Below are 12,143 nucleotides of genomic sequence, written 5' to 3' on the forward strand. Positions count from 1 at the left end.
TGTCTGAACTTTTGGGTAAAACAATATTCGAAATCAAACTCAACGTAACACATGATTACCTAAGTTCAACTTAACTCAGCTAATTTCGGCATTTAAAGACTTGGTTATTGAAGAATATAAATGCTCGAATGGAATACGTAGAATCCCAAGTGCAGTGAAGCTAAGCTTGACATTTATTTCCAGCCCGCCATCTTGGAACGATCAGCGAAGGTGCTACCAGCTAGATGGGCTTGATGGTATTTCTGTGTTTTTGCATCGGATAAGAAACCAAGATCCAAAAATAAAAATAAAAATAAAAAATCTCGAAAAACTTAAAAGTTGTGGCTGCAATTTGGCCGGCAGTTATCTTGCAACCCCACAACCTTAACCAATCACCATCACTCCCTGTTTCTCTCTCAAAGGTTTCTTTTTGCTATTGCTGAGTGCCCATTTTTTCATACTATTCACTTTAGGCCATTAAGATTCACGGAGAATTAAATTCTTCCACGCACTCATATGTAATTTATGCGAGAAAGAAAGTTAAAGATCAGTTCTTTTGGTTCATGGTCTATTCTCTTGAGTCTCGATTGGTGAAAAGAATAGCAAAATCAACAGGTGTCAAGAGTGATTTGTATCCCAACCGCAAGAAGAGAAGAATTATGATGTTTATAGAAGAAACGTAATTTGTTCGTGTGTGTGTGTGTCTATTTTCTCGAAAATTTATTGGGCATGTCAGGAGGGGGGTGCAGTATAGTATGGTTCAGGAGGGATCTAAGAGTGGAAGATAATCCAGCATTAGCTGCTGGAGTGAGGGCTGGAGCAGTAATTGCAGTATTTATATGGGCACCTGAAGAAGAAGGGCTTTATTTTCCAGGAAGGGTTTCAAGATGGTGGCTGAAGCAGAGTTTAGCACATCTCGATATTTCTTTGAAACGTCTAGGCACTAGTCTTCTCACTAAGAGATCTACAGATAGTGTTTCTTCTCTCCTTGAAATTGTTAAATCCACTGGAGCTACTCAGATCCTTTTCAACCATTTATATGGTCAGTTTTCCTTCTCATTGTAGAGTATTCTATTAATTTTCTCTTAGTTTTCATATACTTTAAGGTGGCACTTGGGATTTTGTCAGTTCCTTGTACTGTGCTTTTAGCATATTATATTGATGTTTATCGTTACTGAAATTGGTATCGTTTAGTTATTAAATAGTGGTAAAGAATTTTATAATTATTTTTAACCTTTGTTGGTTTCTCTTTTTGGTCCATATCATACTGCAATATAAACATAAATGCCGTGATTTCTTTTGACTCTGCCAGTCATAATATTCAATTTTATTTTAAAATAACCCTTTCTTTGGGAAAGAAGTGGACTTTCGTATTAGTGAGGTAGTATACTAGTGTGTTGTTTCTTTCTTTCCATATGTAGAAATGGACTATCTTGTTGTCTTAAAGCTGTAGCTTTTATCTTTAATTTAAAGGCAATAGCTGGTTAGAAAAGAAGGCATTTTACATAAGGCCTAATTTCCCCTCAAATTTTTATATTTTAGTTTTATCCCCCTCAATAAGATTTTTAGCTCTACTTCTGCTGGAGTTAGCATTTATCTGCTTGATTATTATTTTAGATCCTATATCGTTGGTTCGGGATCACCGAGCGAAGGATGTTTTGACGGCCAAAGGAGTGGCTGTCCGCTCCTTTAACGCGGACTTGCTGTACGAACCTTGGGAAGTCCATGATCAGGAAGGCCTACCATTCATAACTTTTGCAGGATTTTGGGAAAGATGCCTTAGCATGCCACATGATCCCGAGGCTCCACTTCTCCCACCCAAAAGAATAATTTCTGGTAGTAGGGTCTTCTCACGTTTTGACAATTATGATTCTCACTGTGTTTAATCGTATCGACTCTACTAAGTGCTAATTGCTAGTCCCTATGTGCACTTCATCAAAATTTTGTGGTGATATTGCTTATATTGACAATATTTTTGGTAAACAGTAATGATAAATAGTGTTGAAAAGGATATCGTTTAGTTTCAAGACCTAAATGACACTTGAATACAGCTAACATCTAACCTCTTTCGCTACAAGTGCTAATTATGTTGGTTTTTGATAATTCTTTCTGACTCTACTGTATATATTAGCATATTATCACCCATGCTAATCAATTGTATAACTTTGTACATGGTATCCAGCTGGTGAATTTAAATTCTAACAGTTTCTGAAGAAGTTATTTTATATTTTTGGCTGTGAGTCTCAGGCAATTTCGATAAATCGTAGTTGATCTCTTTGTTCGAATATGGAAACTATTCAAAACATCCACTTATTCTTGTCCAACAAGTGTGTTTTGGAAGAGGAAGCATGATCAAAACTAACTAGACGAACGTGCTCTAGTACCGCAATATCTTAATACTTGTGTCATGATGGTAGCTATATCAGCTGGGTCGTTCATAAAGGAGATATATTCAAGCAGCTATTTGAATTATATGTTTAATTCTGCTTGTGTATTAGTGATCCTTCATCAGGGCAAGAAATATTAGTGTTCCTGGTTGCAGTTCATGCTGTAGCAATGTTAAAAATCTTCGATTCATTTAATGTATGGCTGATTATAAACCCAATTCATTCATAAAATTCTATTGCTACAATGAGTCAGCATGTGAGTAGTTGTTTACTTAATGGGATTCTTTAGACCAAGACGTTCTTGTGCTGTGCTCTATCTTCTCATAAAACTTCATCAACATGGGCAAGAACAGTAGTTGAATAGGAAAACATTGACAATTGGTGGATTAGGTTTCTTGAGAAAACTTGCTACGACGGAAGAGTATTTGGTGAACTTCATCCTGGTATTCAATTTTGATTTCTTTCTGCTGCTTTCCTTTATTTTTCGCAGATGTTTTATCGCTTGCTAGTGTGTCCCTCAGTTTCTAGTTAACCATTTTTTCTTCGGATTTGCATTGAAATTTATGCTTGATCTTTTTTAGTTGACATGCCAATATGTGCTTCGGACACTTTAGTATTTGAAGATGAGTCTGAGAAAGGAAGTAATGCACTTCTTGCTCGAGCTTGGTCTCCTGGCTGGAGCAACGCTGATAAGGCTCTCACCTCATTCATTAATGGACCACTCATAGAGTACTCAAAGAACCGAAGAAAAGCAGATAGTGCTACCACCTCGTTCCTCTCTCCTCATTTACATTTTGGCGAAGTCAGTGTACGGAAGGTCTTCCATTTAGTTCGCAGCAAGCAAGTTCTATGGGCCAATGATGGGAACAAGGCTGGTGAAGATAGTGTCAACTTATTTCTTAAGAGTATTGGGCTCAGAGAATATTCGAGATATATGAGTTTCAACCATCCATACAGCCATGAAAGGCCGTTACTTGGTCACCTTAAGTTTTTCCCTTGGGTAGTGGATGAGGGTTACTTTAAGGCATGGAGACAAGGCCGAACCGGTTATCCTTTGGTGGATGCTGGTATGAGAGAGCTGTGGGCCAGTGGCTGGCTGCATGATCGGATACGAGTGGTGGTCTCGAGTTTCTTTGTGAAGGTCCTGCAGCTGCCGTGGAGATGGGGAATGAAGTACTTCTGGGATACCCTTTTGGACGCGGATCTTGAAAGTGATGCCCTTGGTTGGCAGTATATATCAGGGACTCTTCCAGATGGTCGTCAGCTTGATCGCATTGACAACCCACAGGTGTTGATTGATTTATGTATTACCATTGATTTTTCACACATTATGTTACTGTTTTCTCCAAATTCTCAACAATGGTGCATTTAATTTACGTATATTGTCATTTCACAGTTCGAGGGTTACAAGTTTGACCCAAACGGTGAGTATGTTCGGCGATGGCTTCCTGAACTTGCTAGATTGCCAACCGAATGGATACACCACCCTTGGAATGCACCAGAATCTGTTCTTCAGGCAGCTGGAATCGAGCTTGGTTCCAATTATCCTTTACCAATTGTTGAAATCGATGATGCAAAAGCCAGGTTACATGAAGCACTGTCACAGATGTGGCGAAATGAAGCAGCTTCAAGAGCCGGTAATGGAATGGAAGAGGGACTCGGAGACTCATCTGATTCAACCCCTATTGCGTTTCCTCAAGAAACAGAAGTAGAAATGGAAATGGATAACGAACCAATTCGAAACAACCATATAAATACAAATATTCGACTATACGAGGATCAAATGGTCCCAAGCATCACTTCTTCTTTTGTGAGGGTGGGAGACGAAGAGACATCTATTAATATTCGAATTTCTGCAGATGAGAGTAGAGCTGAGGTGCCATCGAATGTAAATATGGCAGAGGAACCAAGAAGAGACGCATTTGGACGGGTTACTACAGAAACAGTTAGACTGAACACTGGTTTTCTACAATTTAACAGAACAGGTCGGAGGAATTCTGAAGAATCTACTGCAGAGTCATCCAGTGTCGGTAGAAGAGAAAGAGATGGAGGTCTCGTACCGGTTTGGTCTCCCTCAAGTTCAACTTACTCTGACCCATTTGCTGCTGAGGACAGTGGTATTGGAAATGGTTCCTCTTACTCGCAAAGGCACCGACAATCTCACCAGCTAATAAGCTGGAGGCGGCTTTATCAAACTGGGTAAGTAAACCGTTTGAGTTTCAAGTGTTAATTTCGAAGTCAAATAATGCTATCGTGCATATTATAACTACCACCACTCTAAGCTCACCGGTTGTCACTCCTCAGGTTCCCTAGCCTACAGAAATAAGACTTTATTTGAGTTCCAATAGAAATTACCTTGTGTCCGTACTCATTTTACGAAAAGAGTTGATCAGAATTGCTTGATGAGTGATGTGTATTCTTATATACTCAGCCATCGAATTGACATGATCAAAATCCCAATTTGTTCGTGCTTGCATGGAGCTCCATTTTCAAAGGATCGAGTGATTGGGATTTTGCAAACATCTAGAAGTTTTTATCATAAAACTTGTTGCTATTTGTTGATTCAGTGACTTCTCTTTATATTCAACATGAAAAAAAGGAACGGCATATGATAATTGACAATAACCATTTGTTCTTGAGCAAAGTCGAAATTACACTTTCATCATTAATGGCAATTCCCTTCAGCACTTCTGGTGTGCAAATTCCTTGATTTTCATTGTTTCACTTGGTACCAGATAATTTGAAGTCAGTATATTAGTGAACCGGACATGGAGTAGAAACTGCAAGATGAAACCAGCACGGGTATGGCACCGTCTGTTTCGACCAACAATCCATCGTCATCCACATTTTTTGTAGTCCATGGGGTGGTTCATCTGTATCCATTGCTTGCTGTCCTGTTGTACAATTTTTACGGTTTTTCTGTACAGTCTGTGTTTGGCCATCACTATAGCAGCAGAAATTTGGTGACGGGATTTGGAGTTTTTTCGTTTTTAATAAATGCATGTTTGTGCCTTGTATGCTTCATGTACTATAGGCAGCTATTACGTTTACAATATGCTTTTGTTTGATTCAAAATTCTATGCCCGAAGACCTGTGGTTGTAAGGCTGGCTTGCTGATGGAGTTTAAGTGATACTGAACGGAATTCGAAAGTGTGCGATTCTAGCTTGTGTTTCTACTTCAGAATTCCTCCATCCATTGTAGTTTCATGGACCTTCACTGAAAGTTTTGAGCTGGTAATCGTAGAAAATAAAAATTGAGTCTGTGTGTTTGATATCCTTGAAAATGTATTGTGTTTCCCTGCAATATTTCTTCATGTAGCTTCATTTTTTTTTTCCAATATCTTTTACCATATGTCAGTGACTCGAATATAATATATTTGTATCCCAGAAATTACCAATGTTGAGTCCTTCGTTTTTACCAATTAACACTTGTATCCCGGGAAGAAAACATACTTGCTAATCGAGATATCCTTGCAGCAAGTCGCGTATGTCTAATAGTATATTCAACTAAAGAAAAACAAATAAAATCATAATTTGAACATGAAAATAATTACGAATATATACCACCACCGGGATTCTATGGTAATACTTCATGTGCAAATCAGAAAGCATAATTAGAAATTAAAGAGTTCTAATTATGATTAGTTTATTAGTTAATAAAATAGTGGAGCTGAAAGAATTGAATTTAGCACTGAAATTGAAAAACCTAGGAGGACATAACATAAATGAAATGAACCTCGTGCGAGCCCGAGATTTTCTAGTTCAGGTAGCTCTGCCTGTCCAGCATACCCTTCTGACCTAAAAGAAGTAAGAATTTGTGCTGGACGATATTAAATTAGTCCCATAAATTTCGAAGTCACTGGTTTATGCCTCGTCCTAGAAATAGAATGCATGGGCCACAGTCATCATTACATACCCAAAATCAGATATTCCACACCAACAGCCGAAATTAACTGTGATCACCTCAACTAAGGTTGCTTTTGCTCAACTAACTTATTCATCCATTAAATTTCTTGCCTGATCACATTCCCGAGATAATGAGATGTGACAGTTGGCTCACATAAATCCATTTATCAATCTATCTAGTATTAACTAAATGTGAAATCCAAGATTTCTTGTTGCAAATTAGGGTTGTAAGTCGAGTTGGTTAGAGATGATGAACTTGCCCGAGCCCAAGCTCGAGTCCGAGAGCTCTCTGACCACAAGCTTGAGTTGATCAAGAATTTGATTTTCAAATTCTTTTTTTTTTTTGGAGCTCGAGTTCGATATTTGATACTACTTTATATAGACTATGAATATCATCACATTCAATTAGAAGTTAAGCCATTTTCGTATGACTAACTTTCAATGAGGTTAATATATAATACTCATTACGTATATATAAGAAGACCTTGAGACACAAAGAAACACGCACGGATCATAAGCATGGAAGGTTCAGGTGGTATTTCATTTAGCCCATCTTGTTCTCTAGTTTCCTCCTCGATTGTCAACAAAGATATCGAACAATTCAACTTCTTCCCAAACAAACCATTGACTTCTCAAGAGAAAGTGCATACGGCCAGAAACGCTTCTGATCAAAGCGATGGTCGCGCTAAAGAAGATGCTGCATTTGCCTTGCAAATAGGCCTTCCCAACGGTGGATTCTTCGATACAAGTGCTGATGTTGGTCGTATTAAGGATATAAGTTCAGTAGAGCTAGTTAGCCAATACTGGATACCTACACCTGAACAAATCTTGGTGGGTTTCACTCATTTTTCTTGCCAAATATGCAAAAAAACCTTCAATCGCTACAACAATCTCCAGGTGCGCGCATACCCTCATACATACATGCATATATACATATATCATGCATCACGCATGCATGTATGAATACATTATGTAGCTCAAACTAATAGTACTGTATTTATACTGAAGAAACTCATGATGTTTGGATCAATGTTAATATCGTTAGAAACTATTACGTATCTTCAGCTTGCTCCGAATACTTTGAAATTATGACTTCCATCTTGCTCCGATCACATAAGAAACTATTAGTATCAAGAACTCCAATTATAATCGTTGTTTTAATTTCTTACATGTGTAAGATAATTTCTTTGATTATCTCATGTTTGATAAGTCAGATGCACATGTGGGGTCATGGCTCAGAATATCGCCGAGGCCCTAACTCACTGAAAGGGACTCAACCAAGCGCCATGTTAGGAATCCCATGCTACTGCTACAGAGAAGGATGCAAGAACAATATTAACCACCCCAGAGCCAAACCCCTTAAGGATTTTAGGACTTTACAAACACATCACAAGAGAAAACATGGAATGAAGCGTTTTTCATGCCGAAAATGCGGCAAGCGTTTGGCCGTTAAAGGAGACTGGAGAACTCACGAGAAGAACTGCGGCAAACGCTGGCTGTGCGTCTGTGGTTCGGACTTCAAACACAAAAGATCACTCAAAGATCATGTCGCGTCGTTCGGTTCTGGTCATGGTCCCTCTTTTCCTCCCACTTTTGATGAGGGGAAGCTTGCTATATGAAAAATCGATCATTAATATTTGATTCTGAACAACTTGTTTGAATGGCATTTTGGGTTGGTTTGCATAGAGAAACTATAAAACAGAGAAAAACACTTTAATAACCCAATTTTTTGCTAGATATATTTACAATTTTTTTTTAACAAAACATATCATATTTTTTTTCCAAATTTCTTCATTCAATAAAAAAAAAGCGCAACTTTTTTCCCTAAAAAATAGAAGATGTTTAGATAAAATAGAAAAATAATAGATTTTTTTTTCTTTTTAAGAATTTTAAATCTAAAGATCAAATCCAAAAGTTATATTTTCTGGGTTCTTGAACACTTTCCTCGATGAACATCTATCTCCAAACAAACATTCTTTTATCTTTTCTTTTATATATTTTTTTTAAAAAAAAGAAGATTTTGCCCCTTAAATATATACATTTGACTAAAACTAACTTTTCTATTCTATTAACGTAACCTTTGTCTAAGTGACCTATGTTTGCTTTTGATGGAGAGTTGGTTTGTGAAGAGCAAAGCAATAATCTGGGACGAATTCATGCTAACTTGACATATACAATTTTTGAAACCCAGTATTCTATGTTAAAAACGCAGGATATTGGGAACTCAAAGGTATAATATAATTGTGATTTTTTTAAATTGATATTTCCGTTTGGATTTAGTAGCTTTTTTCTTAAAAATGTTTTTTTAATAATAAAAATTGATTTTATAGTTTTATATATGTTTGGATATCTATTTTATTGCTTTTAAAAGCACTTAATTAAGTTAAAATAATTGTTTTTCCAAAAGACCAAATTTATAGCTTTTAAGTGATTTTCTAAATAAATCATATTAAAAAAATTCATCTATTTATCCAAACAAAAAACTATTAAAATTTTTACTTAAAAAAATATTTTTAAAATCAACTTAAAAAACACTTATTTTAATAAGTAGAATGTTTTAAATCCAAACGTACTAGACTCTATTTTACTTAATTGTCCGTGTTCTCAAAATCCATCTTTTTTTACACCATGCATGGATTCTTTTACATTATTTTTTTGTCAGGCCCATCTGCAATTGGATTCAAAACCCCGACCCCAGTCAAAATTAATTAATTAATAAAGCTTAAAAAATCAAGCTACTAAAATTGTTATTATAAATATATGTATAATCCACATTTATTTATTTCTTATTTATTTGTAGAACGTATGAATTTATATTTATAATACGGGTATGAAACGATTCATACTGGACAACTTTAGGATGCTAATAATATGATTTGTCCAACTAGTTAAGTATGATCGACTACAATAATAGAGATTAGAGATTTTAATTATTTTGAAAACAATAACTTAAAATATCAAATCGATTTTTAAATATCATAAATTTTTAATTATTTTATCTGAATAAGTATAATTCAAATTGGACATGACATAATAATCTCTTATAAAATAATAAAATATATCAACGCACGCATTTAATTTCTACAGCATAACTTTTCAAGCTGGCCATGCATTTGCGTATCATAAAAGAAAAAAAAATTGGTCAATTTGACAAACTAACGAAATTTTCTAACAATCTTTTTTTTTTAATATCGTATACATCTAATTGAAATATTAAATAAAAAATTTCGAGATAAACATATATTTATCTGGACAAAAACTTGTGTGAGACGGTCTCACAGGTCATATTTGTGAGACAGATCTCTTATTTGGGTTATCCATGAAAAAGTATTACTTTTTATACTAAAAGTATTACTTTTTATTGTGAATATGAGTATTATTGACCCGTCTCACATGAGACCCACTCTTTTAATATTTGGGATGATATACATTCTCCCTGATGTAATTACAGGACATTTAAGATAATAATCTTGGTCAAATTTCATTTTGAAAAAAAATAACATTCTCCAAGTCATGTACATGAGAAAGTCATTGTTTAAAAAAATATTTGATCAATATTATTTTACTAACTATCTCCGTAAGTAATTATTATTGGTGATATCGCCTTCTATTTACCATATATTGACAATAAACCACAAAATTAAATCGCCCGAAGACACCCTTGATTACTCCTACTTTAGTTTGTGATGTGAATATAAAAGAAATTAAACAAGTTCAAGAAGTTATAAGCCAAAAGGGACACATTTTCTAATGTTAATTTGTGAGATAGAAGCACTTCATTGATAACCTTGTCGAGATTCTGGAGAGATGAACTTTTAGCAGATTCTAATTTATCCAATTTCTTCCAGTACTCCATAGCCCTTCTCTTCATCTCTTTCCCTTTGTCTCCACTCATCAACTCTGCGACCAGACTTCTCACTTCGTCCCTCTTCACATTATTGTCAATCTTCGTGCCTATGCCCCAACGAGTGCAGCAATACCAACAGTTGGTCTGACGATGCTCCACAAAAAACGGCCAACAGATCATGGGCACCCTGCTGCATATGCTTTCTAGGGTCGAGTTCCATCCACTGTGAGTCAAGAACCATCCAACAGAAGGGTGATTCAGAACTTTTTCTTGAGGGCACCAATTCGCCATAAAAGATCTTTGTTTTGTCGCTTTAAGAAATTCAGGTGGGAGAATGGCCTTCTTCCCCGTAACAAGATCAGGCCTTATAATCCATAAAAATATTTGGTTACTATTAGCAAGCCCCCGAGCAAACTCAATGAGTTGATTGGGAGTCATTGTGATACTCTTGTGCACATCTAAAATAACAAAGATTTAAAATGAGTTTATAATGGGTTACAATGGACTTCTATACAACTTGAATTAATCATTTTCGTAAAGCAAGGACGAATACGAAGTAGTTGCTATAAGGGTCCATTGTGCAATCACGCAGGCGCGGGCCCGGGCCCGGGCCCGGGCTCGGAGCGTGACAGTCATCACAGTTATGTTTCAGAAATTGACATAAACAACAGAATTCGGCTCTTTCGAGTCGAGCCATTCGAGACACTCCGGCTTCTCTTCTTCTCTTTCCATAGATTTGATCCAAGAAGCTCTAAGCCCTTGTTCTCGTATTGTTCTTCCACAAGTTGCAAAGGCCCGATAGCATAAACTGGCGGTAGAATTAACGAAAGTTCTTTTAAAATATCTCCTTCGAGTTCCTCAAACGTGTTCACCACAATGGCATGCAGAAGCTCTCTCTGTTTCAGACAGAATAAATTTGATCACGTAATCAGGAGGGCTTGTGGTTCTTAAGAAACTTGGAAGATCTCTCAAACCATGCTTGGAATCTCATCTATGATTGTGTCCAAATACCTTTTGGTCAAGTAGCTCTCATCTGCATTAACCAACAAAAAAATCATGCTGTTATTTCTAGCGCGGGTACTAAACTCGGCCCACAGTCTTACTAAGTTATAACCAGCGCGGGTACTAAATTTCAAACAAATCAATATATGTGTTAGCAATAATTTAATTGGCGATTTCTAAGAAAATCTTACAAAGTTATATAGATGAGATTCAAAGACCTTGATATCAAAATATGTAGTCAAATAAATTATTATAAAAAAAATAAAAAATTCAAAAAAAAATTATATCAAAATAAAAAATTGAAAATACACTATATAAAAAAAATACAAGTTACTAAACCAAAAAAAAAAAAATCTCGTATAAATATATGTAGTCAAATAAATACAGAAGAAAACAATTCTAATTTCTGTTGAGCTGTAATTCCAGTGGTGAATGGTCAAACAAATATGATTTGAACAATAAAAATATTGTTTATGGAAAAAAAATAGCAAGAAAGAAGAATAGTCGATTTTTATTTTGTATTTTATGGGAAAATGAAGTTTATGGCAACTGTTTCGATATGCTGAATTGTGGTGATATTTAATACTTTTGTAAATATGATGATCGAAGTTGAATTACTTACTACTGTTTGTTTTCAAATATTATAATGGGAAAGATCGCTCGAGATTTGATTCCACTGATTGGGTCTGAATTATTGAGAAAATGTGCAATTTAAAAACAACAGATCGATTACTAAATTACAAACGTGTATTTGTCAACTTTCAAACAATTTGAAATTAAAATGACAGAAAAGTTTTAACTAGCATATTTAAAGATGAATCATAGCCTTCGGAGAAATTCAATTTTATTATTAATATACTAAATATGTTTTCTATTTGATTGTACAAGTAATATAATTCAAAGATAACAACTGAGATTCGAGAGTTTTCTGTAGTTCATTTTTCACCCACAGACGTAATAAAAAGAAAAGTCAGAATCCAACTTCTTTTTTGTTCCCCTCGGTGATTAGAATTGAACTCATT

The 12,143-nt window shown here is 35.5% G+C and overlaps 2 protein-coding genes and 1 pseudogene across 3 annotated transcripts; 2 read left to right on the plus strand and 1 right to left on the minus strand.

The window, feature by feature from the left end:
* The first annotated feature begins 384 nt into the window (after positions 1 to 384).
* Positions 385 to 5,383, plus strand: LOC140842612 (cryptochrome-1-like). Of its 2 annotated transcripts, XM_073210634.1 has the most exons (5): positions 389 to 1,021; positions 1,597 to 1,815; positions 2,948 to 3,654; positions 3,763 to 4,565; positions 5,102 to 5,383. In XM_073210634.1, exons 1-5 carry the CDS (start codon positions 709 to 711, stop codon positions 5,103 to 5,105), a joined length of 2,046 nt encoding a protein of 681 aa, XP_073066735.1. In that variant the 5' UTR covers positions 389 to 708; the 3' UTR covers positions 5,106 to 5,383. The 2 variants fall into 2 exon arrangements, with proteins under 2 accessions (XP_073066742.1, XP_073066735.1); XM_073210641.1 differs by lacking the exon at positions 5,102 to 5,383 and having other exon boundaries at positions 385 to 1,021; positions 3,763 to 4,569.
* A 1,392-nt stretch (positions 5,384 to 6,775) lies between these two features.
* On the plus strand, positions 6,776 to 7,968 carry LOC140814205 (protein TRANSPARENT TESTA 1). Its single transcript, XM_073173120.1, has 2 exons — positions 6,776 to 7,169; positions 7,487 to 7,968. Exons 1-2 carry the CDS (start codon positions 6,792 to 6,794, stop codon positions 7,889 to 7,891), a joined length of 783 nt encoding a protein of 260 aa, XP_073029221.1. The 5' UTR covers positions 6,776 to 6,791; the 3' UTR covers positions 7,892 to 7,968.
* Positions 7,969 to 9,927: 1,959 nt separating this feature from the next.
* LOC140809689 (7-deoxyloganetin glucosyltransferase-like) lies at positions 9,928 to 11,177 on the minus strand (annotated as a pseudogene).
* Between the last annotated feature and the right edge of the window lie 966 nt (positions 11,178 to 12,143).

The sequence above is a fragment of the Primulina eburnea genome, chromosome 1 (genome assembly GCF_022965805.1).
Source record: "Primulina eburnea isolate SZY01 chromosome 1, ASM2296580v1, whole genome shotgun sequence".
In the NCBI taxonomy this organism is placed as follows: Eukaryota; Viridiplantae; Streptophyta; class Magnoliopsida; order Lamiales; family Gesneriaceae; genus Primulina; species Primulina eburnea.